General features: G+C 45.8%; 1 protein-coding gene across 1 annotated transcript; it reads left to right on the top strand.

Moving 5' to 3' along the window:
- The first annotated feature begins 1994 nt into the window (after window positions 1-1994).
- On the top strand, window positions 1995-9867 carry LOC122097036 (EKC/KEOPS complex subunit LAGE3-like). The gene is made up of 4 exons (XM_042667514.1): window positions 1995-2017; window positions 8988-9134; window positions 9494-9622; window positions 9780-9867. The coding sequence occupies exons 1-4, from the start codon at window positions 1995-1997 to the stop codon at window positions 9865-9867; spliced, it is 387 nt and encodes a 128-aa protein (XP_042523448.1).
- The last annotated feature ends 5393 nt before the right edge of the window (window positions 9868-15260 follow it).

The raw sequence follows: 15260 nt of genomic DNA, 5'->3' as shown, positions 1-15260 counted from the left end.
AGTACCACATGGACTTTCCTGCTTGGCTAGCTTTGAACTTCAATCCTCAAATTGAAGCCTCCTGAGTAACTAGGATTACAGATGTGAGCTAATGGCATCCCACAACATTTTCAGTATGCTTTTCTTTTATATTCAACATCTTATTCTGTGTGTCACTAGACAACAGGCTTATCATCTCATGTATTTCTGGGCATATCCCTCCTCAAGACCCATGCCAGGCCCAGTGACACTCATAGAGAACCACATACCTCCCAGGCAATGTTGCTCGCATCCTGCCTCTGGCTGGACCTTTCCTGTTGAGCCACTTGCACACACAGAAGTAGATCAGCACTTAGAATGCCAGCAGGCACAGGACCATTCCCAACGGAAGGTCCCTGGCACCTCTAGCCCTGTCAGAGAGCTACAAGACTGCTCCCAAGAGAGCAGAGAGAGAGAGAGAGAGCACCTCAGGGCCTTGCACACGTAAAGAACAATACCTGGTATGTACCTAATTCTCGGTGACTTCCTTGTCCTTATAGCCATGATCCAGGACCTACTTCCATATACCCATGACCTGAAAACTGCCAGCTAAGGAAGATAGTGACGCTGCCAGTGGAATAACAGACTATGTGCCCACTGCCACTCTATGAGCGTGTTACTGGGCCTGAGGATGCTCCTTCTGGCAGAGTTGCCAAATAATTAGTACCTAAATGTGCAAAGCTCCAGGTAGGAGGACTCCAAAAGGGAAAACACCTCTGCTTGCCCTTGAGTACTGAGTTTATGACATTGTTGGGAGAAAAAAAAAGAATTTTGGACAACATCAAGGTAGAGGCAAAAAAAATTAGTAAAGCAATGCAAAGGACAAATAAAAAGATGACACATAACTCAGAGACGATGCCAATGTATCTGGTAACTGGTGGTGCGTGAATGCTGTAACATCACGGGCCCTTAAGGTGAAAAGAACCTTGGTTTTGGCTCTAATATATCTTAGGGTAAGTGTTCCTGTTTGTTTGGACTCCTGAAATATTTAGTTATTGTTGATGTCATAGTGTATGATCAGTTGGGGTGGAGGGCAAAGATTTTCAAGGTCAGCCTGTTTACTAACATTTGGGACATAATGATAGGAGTACCCAAACATACCTGTAAACAAATTATGGCTTTTGCCAGATGCTTCCCTCAAGATAGGTGTCGATTCTTGAGATAAATGCTTCTGTCTCAAAATAATTTTTGTGCCCAGAGGAGTCATTTTCTCAAGATTTTTTTTCCAGGCTAAGCGTCACAAGACTTAGTCCCAGAGCACATTATTTTGTCAAGTAAACACTGAAGGAGAGAGCTTGTCCTTTGCTGTTCCTTTTTCCCTCTTTTATTAAATCTTGTAGGTTACTGAGAATATGCGATAGTTAAAGCAAATAGTGTCTCTGTACTTCTTCGTTTCTGTGCCAGTACTGGAGCTTGAATCAGGGCTTTGCACTCTTAAGTTTCCATTCTCGAAGGCAGGTACTGTACTGCTTGAGGCATGCTTCCACTTCCAGATATTTGCTAAGAGTCTTGGACAATTTGTCTCCACTGACTCCTAACTTAACCCTCAGATCTCACCTCTCCCCACCCCGTCGAGTAGCTAGGATTATAGGATGGAACCACCGGTACCTGGCTTCTGTATGCTTTTACTGAAGTTATTTGTAACACGGTAATAACCCAGTGGTTATATATGAATTCCTGGCTGCAGTTTCCCATGCCTCCTTCTTTCCCTGATCTGGCCTGTGTCATCCATACAGTTCCAGCTCCTTGACCAGCCTATCATGACAGTGACAAATATTCCAGAAGGGACAAGACTCTCCCCCAGCCCGAGGGACAAGGCTGAGTGCTTCAGAGGGACAAGGGTGGGCCGAGATCCGGAATAAGTGCTCCGCACTTTCGGCCAAGTAACTCTGGGATGTACCACAAGCTGGAAAACTGAGGGCTGAGATGGCTTGGCCTGACGCCCCTGGCTCCGTCCCGTAATTGAACAACTCGGGATGGGTGGGCAGTACGGTCAATGGTGAGTTAGTGCGGCACTTGCGGAGTCTTTCAGACTGAGGAGCCATGAAAGGGGCAACGAGGGACCATCTTCGAGGGCAGACACCCTTTGGCGGGAAACGACAATGCCAAAGTCAATTTGAGCGGGCTACGCGGCTCGCGTGGGCTCTAACTTGCTTGGCTTCGGGAGGGCTGAGGCGGAGCTGGCTTTGCAGGAAGTACCCGTGTGACCCCTGACCTCCCAAGAGATTTGGGGGGGGGGAGGGGAATCTGCAACAAAGTGTGTTTGCGCAGGCGCACTGAGTTCAGGGTGCCTCCCACGCAAACACTGCCGCGTTCCATTTCTGAGGAAACGCGAGTCCAGCGAGAGCTCCTACTCGCCGAGGACACATGCAGGCGCCAGGCCGAGATTCCAGGGCCGCTGCGGTCCGTGAGGGAGGCGAAGGTTACCCGGTCCACCCAGGCCGGGCAGGAGGCCGCAGTGCTAGAGGAAATCTACAGGTGGCCCAGGCCGCAGACTTCGGTGTGCCTTGGTTCCCTCACGAAAGCACCATGCCACCGTTCCGAACAAATGCTGGCCGGGGACCTGCCGGCCATCCGGCAGCAGGCCTGAACAGACACGCGAGACAGTGGGCAGACACACAAGTGGGTGGATGCTCCATATCCACAGCCAGAAGCGCAGGAAACCAGTTGCTTCATTTGTATCCTACTCAGAGCCTTGAGGGAGAACGGGGCGGGGGGGGGGGGGGGGAATGGGGGAGGGGAACAGTCGCTGAAGGGATGGGGGCGGGGGAGGGGAGGGGGAGGACAACGTGGAGGAATAACCTGAGGGTGCAGCAAGGGATATAGCCGGAACGTTTGGGCCCTGAAAGAAGTTTCTGAAGGACATGGCCCCACTGGAGGGAAGGGTGAAACTTGGGAGTGACTTCAGGGACAGAGGCCTGGTCTAGGTCAAAGCAGCATTCAGAGTGATATGGTGCCTTAACCACACTTCCGCCAGCTTCCTCGAGGTACCCTTTTGCTCTAATACAGATGCACAGATGGCCTTGCAGTATTTCTCCCAACATATACAGTCCCTCCATGGAACAATTCAGAAGGAACTCACACTCTGCCACAATGTAGTGACTATGTGAGTTTGGGAAGGATCCTGAGTGGGAGTGGGGGCTTATGGGGGCATGTGGCTAGGTCAGTCCTATCAGGGGCGTTGTGATAGATAAGCAGGAATACCAAAGCTAAGGTCTGAGAGGCCCAGTGCTAGGAACCGTCAACATAGGAGGGAGCCAACCAAAGTAAATGCAGTTACTATCTATAACTTTCTTTTTTATTAGTTCTTACAGTTTTTTTGTCGGTCATGGGGCCTGAACTCTAGGCCTGGGTGCTATCCTTCAACTCTTCAGCTCAAGGCTAGTGCTCTACCACTTGAACCACAGTGCCACTTGCAGCTTTTTCTGCTTACGTGGTGCTGAGGAATCGAATCCAAGGGCCTTATGCATGCAAAGCAAGCACTCTACCATTGAGCCACATTCCCAGCCCCAGTTCTTACAGATTTTTATTAGCTTGCATTACTTATACACAGGAAAGGTGTGTTGTGACATTTCCATGCAGATATACAATGTAGCTCAATCCGACTCTTCCTCTTTTGTTCATTTCCTTTACCTTCTCCCCTCACCTTGCGTTCTCAGCTGGCTCTCCCTATTTGAAGCACATCTCTTCCAATATTTTGCTGGGTATTTTGGAGGTGGAGCCTCTCAAGATTTTCTGGATCTCAAGCTCCTGAGTGATTATGATTACAGTTGTGAGCAACCAGCATCTGGCTAGTGTCCTAATTTTGAAACCTTTATCTAACACATAAGTATTTTGTCCAATTTCCACTCAAGATAACCTACAACATAGCAAATTTTCGAAACTAATCAGATCTGGGCTATACTAGCTATCCATTGAGTAAGTTCTAGGAAAAAAGAAACTCCTTCCCAACACACATTCTAAACTGTGGCTTAAAACAGGTGTTTACCTTTTCTAAGTATCACTTTTATTTCTAAGAGACAAAGAATTCCCCTTTTAGGAGTGCACTAGTGGCTCATGCCTATAATCCCAGCTACATAGGAGGATGACATGGGAAGATTTCAGTTCAAAGCCAGCTGGGGAGAAAAAGTTCCTGAGACTCTTCAATTTTACCACCAAAAAGCCACTAACTACCTGTACCTTTCTATCCTCACTTTCAGCCAACTGATTAGTGGTGATCCTGACCAGCTTCAAATTTCCATCACCTCCTGTCTGGACCAGCTTTCCTTCTTGATACAAGGCATATAGCACTTGGCTCCATTACTTTTACTAGGCTTTTTTCCAGGAAAAGGGGGTTAAGCCTAACCCAGTAATCTTCCTAAGTCATCCCATGGAAGTCAGTCCATGCAGTAGTTGATACTTTGTTATGGGAGTCCAATAATCTGTATTGGCCTTTTCATTTTCTGTTACTGGAGAAAGAGTGATTAAACATTGGTTTTGGTGGAAAATAAAACTAGGTTACTAATCTGCATCTGAGTGTCTTTTCAGTCTCTTCTGTTATATTTATGTTCCTTTGTCCTTGTGTCAGAGGGAAGGGTCGGAAATTCAAATGCTGGAGTAGTATCCAAGAAGATAAATCAGTATTTGTGTATATTTACAGTTTTATTCTTGAAACTGAGGCTGAAACTCAGCCTGAGGCTGGAACTCAGGGCTTGGGTGGTTATCCCTGAACTGTTTTTTTTTCCCCTGAACTTTTTTTGTTCAAGGCTAGTGCTGTACCACTTGAGCCACAGTTGTATTTCTGATTTTTTGATGGTTAACTGAAGATAAGAGTCTCACAGACTTTCCTGCCAATCTGGCTTTGAACCATGATCCTCAGATCTCAGCCTCCTCAGCAGCCAGAATTACAGATGTGACCACTGGAACCCAGCTCTTAATTGTTTTTAATTAACAAATGGGCTACTTTTTTAAAGATTCTTTAAAAATGTGAAATTCAATAAATGTGGACATTAATTATAATGTAATTGTTCAACAGTTTCCCTATTATAAGTCAGAGTTCATGGAATTGTGTGTCTTTGGCTCCCTAGTTACTTCATCAAACTAGATTGTACAAAATATAACTAGTGAGTTCAATATTTATTTTTCTATTCATTTTTTTGTGCTTGTCTTGGGGCTTGAACTCAGGACATGGGCACTGTCCCTGAGGTATTTTGATCAAGGTTAGCACACTACCACTTGAGTAATAGTTTCAGCATTTTTTGTGGTTGTTAATTGGATATAAGAGTCTCAGGGCCGCTGGGAAGGTGGCTCAGTGGTAGAGCGCTTGCCTTGCATGCATGAGGCCCTGGGTTCAACTCCTCAGCACCACATAAGCAAAAAGAAAAAACCGGAAGTGGCGCTGTGACTCAAGTGGTAGAGTGCTAGCCTTGAGCTGAAGAGCGCAGAGACAGCGCCCAAGGCCAGAGTTCAAGCCCCATGACCAACAACAAAAAATAAATAAATAAAATTTAAAAAAAAAAGAGTCTCAGGGCCAGGTGCCAGTGGCTCAAGCCTGTAATCCTAGGATGCTGAGATCTGAGGATCATGGTTCAAAGCTGTCCCTGGCAAGAAATCCATAAGACTCTTATATCCAATTAACTACAAGAAAAAGCCAGAAGCGGAGCAGTGGCTCAAGTCGTTGAGCACTAGCCTTGAGCATGAAAGCTCGGGGACAGTGCCCAAGTTCCGAGTTCAAGCCCCAGGACCAGCACAAAAATAAAAGAGAGAATCTCATGGACTCCCCTGCCAGGACTGCCTTCAAACTGCAATCCTCAGAACTCACCCTCCTGACTAGCTAAGATTACAAGTGTGCTGCACCAGTGCTCAGCTTTTCTATTCATTTTAAAGCTGTAATATAACAGCATACAATTGCTGTTCAAAAAGTGTGCCCTCCCCAAAAGTGTCATTTTTCTACAACCTGTGTGCTAAATCCCTGGATCATCAGCCAAGAGACCAGCAGCTGTTTTCTCAGGGATCAAGCCAGACATTTGGTTGGAAAACAAAAGCAAAAGACAGAATCAGAGACCATGAGAAAACTGAACTTAAAGGACAGTATGTAAAGAAAAAAGGGTTGCCTGTCTGCCAGTGGCTCATGCCTGTAATCTTAGCTACTCAGGAGGCTACGATCTGAGGATCACAATTCCAAGCCAGCCTGGGCAGAAAACTCTCTGAGACTCTTACCTCCAATAAACTACTCAGAAAAAAAGCCAAGAGCAGAGAGCTAGTTGTGAGCACAAAGAAGCTCTGGGACAGCACCTAGATCCTGAGTCCAAGCTGTATGACTAGGGGGGAAAAAGAAGAAAAACAAGGGGTTGCCAGTTACACATTGCTCATGCCTGTAACCCTAGCTATGAGGAGGCTGATAACAGAAGGATAACAGTTTTTTGTTTGTTTGTTTGTTTGTTTTTAGTCCAGTCATGGGGCCTGAACTCTGGGCCTGGGCGCTGTCCCTCAGCTCTTCAGCTAGTGCTCTACCACTTGAGCCACAACGCCACTTCTGGCTTTTTTCTTTTTGCTTATGTGGTGCTGAGGAATCGAACACAGGGCCTCATGCGTGCAAGGCAAGCGCTCTACAACTGAGCCACCTTCCCAGCCCAGGATAACAGTTTTTAAGGCCAATCTGGGATGAAAAGTTCAAGAGACTCAAACATAATCACTTAAAAAAAAAATCAATGCCAAAGCCATGGTTCAAGTAAGTGACAGAGCACCAAGATACCAAATGCAAGGCCCTGGGTTCAATCTGCAGTAAAAATAATTTTTTTTAAGTTTGATTGAAAATAAAGCAGAAACTCCCCCTTGTTTTGACAGCATAATAAAGGTTTAAATGGGAAATGAGAGCATAAAATTAAATAGCTTATTGTTAAAAACAGGAAATGTGGCTGTGAAATCAGGCCTCTCTGACTGTCTCACTGAGATGCCAACATTTGAAAAGGTTGGATTGCCTTCAGGAGTTCTATTCATGCATTACATGTGTATCTATAACACAGAACACATAATTTTTGAAGGACTAATATTACATTTGGGCTTACCATGCTCTTTCCCCATTCTAACAATTGTTCAAAAACATGTTATCATACTAAATGATTATTTGTTTCTTATGTATATTCTTCCTCCTATGACATATCCCCTGTTGTTACTGCATTTGATTTTGGTACCCTGGTATTGTATATACATTTATTTGAGTTAGGGAAGGGAAGGGGAAAAACAGAATGGTGAGACAGGACAAGAAGGGAACCAATGAAACAGAGATCGGTACAATTTGGGAGGGATTGGGGAGGAGGGAAAGTAGGAGAAAATTGAGGGAAGGGGCAACACATTTGAAACCCCTCTGTACATCACTTTGACAAAAAAAAATGTTATTGAGCAGAGCACTGGTGGCTTGCACCTGTAATCTTGTGCAGAGGGTAGAGATCTGAGGATGAAAGCGAGCCTGGGCAGGAAAGTCCATGAGACTGTTATCTCCAATTAACCACCAAAAATCTGGAAGTAGAAGTATGGCTCAAGTGGAAAGCACTAACCCTGGGCAAAATGCTCAGGGATAGCACCCAGCCTGTGAGTTCAAGCGTCATGACCAACACACACACACACACACACACACACACACACACACACAGTGGTAGCAAAAAGATACACACAAATCACACTCTTTTAAAGGCTTTTTGTTTGGTTGGACTTTTTTTTTTTTTTTTGTCGGTCCTGGGGCTTGAACTCTGGGCCTGGATGCTGTCCCTCAGCTCTTCGGCTCAAGGCTAGCGCTCTACCACTTGAGCTACAGCGCCACTTCTGGTTTTCTAGTTGTTTATTAGAGATAGGAGTCTCACGGTCTTTTCTGCCCAGGCTGGCTTCGAACTGTGATCCTCAGAACTAAGCCTCCTGAGCAGCTAGGATTACAGGTGTGAGCCACTGGCGGCCAGCTTGGTTGGACTTTTTTAACTTTTTTTTTTCTTTTCTTTTTAGGGGATCCAACTCATAACACTGTACTTGCTAGGCTAGTATCTGAGTTACATCCCAGCCCCAAATCACACTTTGCAATGCACTTCGTTAGAGCATTTATTTTCCCATTCTAAAAACCCATAGGGTAGATGGGATTCTTGTATATACTTGCTTTGCAGAAAATGAGCCCAACTACCTGAATGCTGGTTTTCCTTAGCACTGCTGAGTATTTGCCACTGAAACCAAATAACAGCAAGAAAAACTCACGCGTGCACAACAGGGCTTTTTGTGCATGAGAACAAGCTACCCAGAAACACCAAGATAAGGGTTCAGTGGCTTATTTGCCTTGTGAGGAAAAGTGCCGGGGGAACCAGGGAAAATGTTTAGGGAAGGAGTTAGCACTCTAAGATAAAGTACAGTGCACAGCGTTTTGCAGCTTTGCTCTGTGCAGTCTAGAAACATTTGTTTAGATGCCATGGGATTTCCTCTAAGTATGATAGTGTTTTCTCAGAGTAAAGGCAGGCGTGACTCTTGGACTCCATGTCTTCCTGTGATTGCTTTCTCTCCCCAATATGGGTTGCATTTTCCTCCTTGCTTGTATCCATAGTACTGCACAGGAAGGACATTAGACTCTGCACGTTCCAGACAAGCACTCTTCCATTGAGATAAGAGTTTCATGCCCTTTCCTGCCCAGGCTGGCTTTGAACATTGATCCTCAGATCCCAGACTCCTGAGGATTATAGTTATGAGCCCTCAGTGCCCAGCTAAGAAATGTAATCTTATTTTATATTTTATTTTATTGTAAGGGTGATTTCAGAGGGGCTACAGTTACATAAGTACGGTAATGAGTGTTCTTTATCTGACCTATGTAACTGTAACCTTTCCGTACATCGCCCTTACAATAACAATTTTAAAATGCCAAAAAGAAAAAGAAGGGGAGGAAAGCCAGCATGCCCTCCCCCCCCACCCCACCTCCGCGCCCAATGGTCAGGCAACCCCTGGAGGCGTGCATGGGGCAGCCCCGAGCCCAGTAGCCACGTGGGGGAAAGCGCGGTGGGCGTGCTCGCCATCCCCAGTCCGCGGGGCGAGCGGGCACCCCCTGCTCCAGCCGCCAGTGGAGATGCCGCCACCTCCTTCCTAAGGCCTGGAAGCCGACTCCTGGAGTTGTATCCTTCCCACAGGGCGCGAGGCGGGGGACGGGTCGAGGCTGGGCACAGAAGGCCAGGCAAGGCTGCTGCGGGTGCGGAGAGGAAGTGGACCACAGCCCGAGAAGGAACCGAGGGCAGTGGCGGGTGAACCCCGTGGGCAAAGGCACAGCCAGAGCGGGCATCGCGGAAGGCAGGGGGTGGTCTGTGGCTGACACGACTGCAGGGCGCTGAAGAAGGCCTGGAGCCCTGGGGAGGTGGCTGCGGGGCTCAGGTTGGCCGGAGGGCGCTGCGTGCCAGGCCAGGCCTCTGAAAGGGAAGGGGTCGGGGGCAGGAGCAGAGTGAGCAGTGCGTGGTGCCTTAAGTCTGTCTTCCTCCAGCTCTCTGACTGTGCCCTTTGGATCCCCTCTGGAGGCAGACATGGCCCGCAGGTCCCTGGTCACCTATGCCCAACGTCAGCAAGAGATGGTCCACAAGGAGCTCACAGTGACTGGCAGTGTCTTGACGGTGTCAGTTCTAGCAGAAGCTGGCGCGGGGTAGTGGGAGGCAGTCTGCACTATCGTTGTAATGGGGCGCTGGTTGGGTTTGGTGTTAGCAGATTGGGGTGAGATGCCCTGGATCTCCAGACTTCTCATCTTTTATCCAATGGTTTCTCCTTGTTTTTAGTAGGTGGACGACTGAAGACCCAATTCTCTTCAGAATTTCAGTCAACGGTTTTCTTGACCAGCTTTCCATGGTGATGAGGAACTTTTAGTCCCTGAAACCCTGAGCTTTAGTGCTCAAGTCTAGTATTCTACTACTTGAGCCACAGCTCTACTTCCAGGTTTTTGGTAGTTAACTGGAGATAAGAATTTATGGACTTTCTTGCTCAAGCTGTCTTTGAACCATTAGTCACAGATCTCAGCCTCCTCATTAGCTAGAATTACAGGCATGAGATACTGGTGCCTAGGTCCATTGTGACATTTTCATAGATACATAGAATATATTTATCTTTTCTATTATCCTTACCACCCATTTGTTTCCTGAGAGACCCCCATCTATTTTAATTACCTTTTTTTAAGTATATTGTATGCACATAGCTAGAATGATCAATACTGTTTCTGATGGTATATTGGAAATATTTTTGTCTTAATTTAATTTTCAGATTTTCATTGCTGGTATATAGAAAACAACTGAGGCTTGAGGGTTTCTTTTGGTTTTGGTGGTAATGGGAGGTTTGAACTCAGGGCCTTGTACTTCCTGGGCAGGCACTACCACTGGAGCCATACCCCTGGGCCTTTCTGTGTTTGTTGTTTTTCAAATAGGTTCTTACTTTTTCTCCAGGCTAGCTTGCATCACCACTTCCAGCTTTTGTTTTGAATTGGTAGAGGAGTCTGGTGAACGTTTTGCCTGGGCTGGCCTTGAATCATGATCCTCCTTGATCTTTGCCTCCCAAGTAACTAGGGTAGCAGGCATGAATCACTATACCTGGCCAGGGCTCCTGATTTCTTACCCAGTGGCAATTTCACTCAGTAGCTGTGTCTTACTTACAGACCTCTATGGTCTTTGATAATTCACCTATTTTTATGTTGTGTACCTCCTGCCTCATACCTGAAATAAGCCATTCTCCAGGGGGCTGATCCTTTCAATAGCACATTTCAAGGGCACGTCTTGGTGCACTTGTTACTAGGTTGTCTGTACTTCCAGGCCATTTCAGGAGAAGAGAAAAGAAATATGGATTTTTTTAAGAGATTCAATCAAGTTCATACTGATATTTCCAATCCATATTTACAGATCTTCTATTGTCTCCTCTCTCCCCCCTCTCTTTCTCTCTCTCTCTGAGAGAGTGCACGGGAAGAAGTAACATTCTCAAAAAAGAAATGTACTCTTTGCCTGACTTATATAATTATAATCCCTCTGCACATCACCTTTATAATCAAAATTAATTTTCTAAAGTCACTTTCTAATGTCACATTCCTTGCAAATAGATGTTCCAAACTTTTTTTTTTTTGCTTTACACATTTTTAAGGTGAACAGATTATGTTTATTTGAAAAGTGAAAGAAAGTGTTTAAGGAAAGTAGTGAAGCTCTCCCTCAGGAGAGAGCTCCAAAGAGAAATTCCTGTTTTAAATATTTTAAGTTCAGTTGTCCAGTCTTCAATGTCTTATAGCTCTAGCATCTGAAGTCTTTGTCTCACGGATCCTTTCCTGCTATGGGCACCTTGCTCTTTCTGTGCTTAGTGCTTCATTCACTTGGTTGGTTTTTCTATGTATGACTTGTTCAGTGATGCTTTTTACCCTGCCTATCACTTGCAGGTGGGTACAAGGAGAAGCTTATTTGCAAGTATAGCAGATATTTGGCTACTTACCATGGCTCTGTCAGACTGATTTCTCAGATCCATGCCCAGGCCAGAACACTCAGAACCAAGGAAATTATAGGAAAGTCGCTATCTCTGATTCTCCTTGCTTCCACACTGGTCAGCACCCACCATGCTCACCCACCTATCCTTTGAAGATGCAGATACCCACAAGTCACCCACCCACTTCCAGCACATGCACACTCCCTTCAAAGGCTTGGTTGTACGATGACAGAGAAAGCAACCTCAGTCCAGTAAAAGAGCCACTGCTAGTCTTCTGGTTTGTTCCAACCCTGGGTCTCTGGGAAAATGACAAGATAGGAGCACTCTGCTTCATCAGAAAAAAAAAAAACTCACCCACTCTTCGCTTCAAATCTTCTGCCTGAGGCCCTGGGCTCGATTCCTCAGCACCACATAAGCAAAAAGAAAAAAGCCGGAAGTGGCGCTGGGGCTCAAGTGGTAGAGGGCTAGCCTTGAGCTGAAGAGCTGAGGGACAGCGCCCAGGCCCAGAGTTCAGACCCACGACCGGACCCCCCCCAAAAAAAAAAAAAACCAAAAAAATTCTTCTGCCCTTCTAGTTAATGAAACAGCATCAAGAGCTCATTAATAGGCCATCTATCAACTGGTAATGGTCTAGGGCTAGAGTTGGTGGGAAGGGAGTACCTGCTAATGGGTACTGGGTTATAAGATATAAATGTTCATCATATTTATGTACTCATTTACATTTTCACAAAGGCTTACAGAAAGCTACACAGGATGTAGATAGCTTTTTTTGCAATTCTAAGGTACTGGGGTTTGAACTCAAGGCCTTGTGCTTACTAGGTAGGTGTTCTATCATCACTTGAGCCATGCTACCAGCTCTGGATAAAAAAATTTTGTCAATCATGGGTCTTGAACTCTGGGCCTAGGCACTGTCCCTCAGCTCTTCAGCTCAAGGCTAGTGCTCTACCACTTGAGCCACAGCGCCACTTCTGACTTTTTCTGCTTATGAGGTGCTAAGGAATCGAACCCAGGGCCTCATGCATGCAAGGCACCTGAGCCACCTTCCCAGCCCCCTGGATAACATTTTTAATACAAGCTTTATTGAGGTTTAATCCACATATTACACAAATATACCCATCTAAAGTATATCATGCAATGGCTGTGACACACTCTTAGATGCGTGTGACTATCACCATGACTAATTCAAGAACATTCTCATCACCCCAGGAAACCCAGTACCCATTAGCAGGTACTCCCTTCCCACCAACTCTAGCCCTAGACCATTACCAGCTGACAGCCTTCAGTCTCACATGAAACCAGAAAGGAAGTCACCAAAAAAAAAAAAAATGGGCTAAAGGTGTGGCCCAAGGGATACGCCATCTGCCTGGGAAACACAAAGCCCAGAGTCCAAACCCCAGTACCACCAAAAACAAAATAATGAAACTCAAGAAATGATAAAGGCTCTAGCTGGGTGCTGGGGGCTCATGCCTGTAATCCTAGCTACTCAGGAGGCTGAGATCATGGTTCAAAGCCAGCAAGGGCAGGAAAAGCCATGAAACGCTTATCTCCAATAAACGACCAGAAAACCCAAAGTGGCGCTGTGGCTCAAGTGGTAGAGCTCTCGCCTTACACTGAAGAGCTGAGGGACAGCGTCCAGGCCCAGAGTTCAACCCCCACGACCAAAAAAAAAACAAAAAACAAAAAAAACATTGAGTTCTCCTGTGCCACTGGCAGAGAATCCTCACAGCTACATGGAACAGCAGGCCAACTTTGTAGTGACACATATTGTATCAAAGTAATGCTTGCAAATTATAGGCATAGAGAAGATACCTAAATACAAAAGAAAAACTTTTCATTACTGACAATTCCATCACATCAATCCAAATGAAAGTAGAGTGTGCACTTGCAGCTTTTATTTCACACTTTACACACAAGTTTTTCCCCTGGCTTTTTCATACCAACATGCTACAAAGCCATGTTCCTTATAAAAGGATGTCCAAATGGTGAGTGGACAGGTCCATGTTATCAGCTACACAGCCTCTTATTTCATTTACCACAGCCTTCTGACAGTGATACATGACAATGTCACTGTGTACCCAATTAAAGGGAAGAGAGCAGAGGACGTCCTCAAGTGTTTGCCATATTTCTCCAAATAGCCCCTTATATCCAAAGGGGTGACTCTAGGTCAAGCCTATGTCAGCACCCTGCCAGCAAGGCACCATATACAGGGATGCATTTGTTGCTATTGGTTTTTGTGGTAGTTGTTACCAATGCAGGTGAACTCTTCGGGTACTGTGCCATCTGAATTCTCCTTGGGTGCTCACTGGCAGGAGGGGTGCATAAAAGAACAACAGGAAACAGGGTCAGCAGTGGATGTTTTTCTAGCTGTCTGTATCCAGGAACCACAACTAACAAGGCAGATAGGCTGATTTTCACATGAGTGGAACTCAAGCACTTGTTCCAGAAGCTTGGCTTAAGTAAATCCAGAAAAGAAAGCAGAATACCCCATGTCTGAGAAAATGGTAAGACATTAAAATCCTTGGGGGACTAGGAAGTTGGCTCAGTGGTAGAGTGTTTGCCTTGCATGCATGAGGCCCTGAGTTTAATTACTCAGCACCACATAAGCAGAAAAAAGCCAGAAGTGGTGCTGTGGCTCAAGTGGTAGGGCGCTAGCCTTGAGCTGAAGAGCTGAGGGACAGTGCCCAGGCCCAGAGTTCAGCCCCCACAACCAACCAAAAATAATAATAATAATAATAAAATAAAATCCTTGGTGTCTAACGTGTGGTTATCCCTACACAGTGCTATGGAGGAAGCAGGTCAGCAAGGGTGCCCAGCTACTCCAGAGGGTAGTTGCTCTCAACCAATGCCTTGGCCTACCACCAGATTCTCACTCAACTGGTGCAAGGGGCCTAGGCCCCTAGCATTTTCCAAAATCCCAATGATTCAGCTGTGTAACCTCCATGGAAAACAACTATCTTTTGCATGGTCCTGGGCTGCACCCTCTTTCTTTCTAAGCTCCTTTCAAAAGAGGGTGCTGGTCAGAGAGGGACACTTACCAACAGTCATCCTCTTAAGAAGCACAAAATCCATCTTTACACAGCCAGAGGCTGCCACCTAGGGCACAGAGAGCCTAACAGCTCTCTCCTACTGCAGCCTACTGACCTCTTCCACCCATAGCAACTCACCCCAGCACCAGACCATCTATAGACAAGATTTCCGACACCAAACTCTATAGCCTAATGGGCATCATCAACCTGTAGATCAAATGCCTTTAGCGGAACTTCAGGTCCTGAAAAACCCAGGTCTTCAGCCTGCATTTGCCCTCCACGGGCTCTCAAAACATTCCCATACTAGGCTGAATGGTGGTATCAAAATAAAAATACATGCAGGTCTGAACTCCCCAGAACTTGTGAACATGACCTTGATATATGAAGATCATTCTAGATTATCCAGTTGGACCCCACAATCAATATCTGATGTCCTTATAAAAGACAAAAGAGAAGGCACAGAGGAAGAGACCATGTGACCACATAAGCCAAGGGACACCAAGGACTGCCAGAAACCACAAAAAGCAAGGAAGCAGACAGAGATTCGCAGAGCTTCCAAAAGAAGCAACTTGACTTCAGGCATCTGGTTTCCAAAACGTGAAAGAATTCAGTGTGTTCTTTTTCAACTGCACCAAAGTTTTCACAGCCACCACGGGTAAATCACATACCATCACAAAGCAAAACAGTGCTCATGTAGACAAATTACACAAGATTGAAATTCAGTACTTGAGAGCAGAGAACTTGTCTGTGTCTTTAACATTTCCCCCAAAGTACTGTGTGGTG

This window comes from Dipodomys spectabilis, unplaced genomic scaffold (assembly GCF_019054845.1).
Source record: "Dipodomys spectabilis isolate Male_0828 unplaced genomic scaffold, ASM1905484v1 ptg000411l, whole genome shotgun sequence".
In the NCBI taxonomy this organism is placed as follows: Eukaryota; Metazoa; Chordata; class Mammalia; order Rodentia; family Heteromyidae; genus Dipodomys; species Dipodomys spectabilis.
The sequence above is the reverse complement of the archived record's forward strand: the minus strand, read 5'-3'. Positions and strand labels throughout refer to the sequence as shown.

Bases quoted from the DNA above. Each gene is read 5' to 3' on its own strand.
- LOC122097036 (XM_042667514.1), top strand. From the start codon at position 1,995: ATGGGTGGGCAGTACGGTCAATG. The intron at 9,135-9,493 runs GTATCCTTCCCA...GTCTTCCTCCAG, and splicing joins GGAAGCCGACTCCTGGAGTT to CTCTCTGACTGTGCCCTTTG. The intron at 9,623-9,779 runs GTCAGTTCTAGC...CCTTGTTTTTAG, and splicing joins ACTGGCAGTGTCTTGACGGT to TAGGTGGACGACTGAAGACC.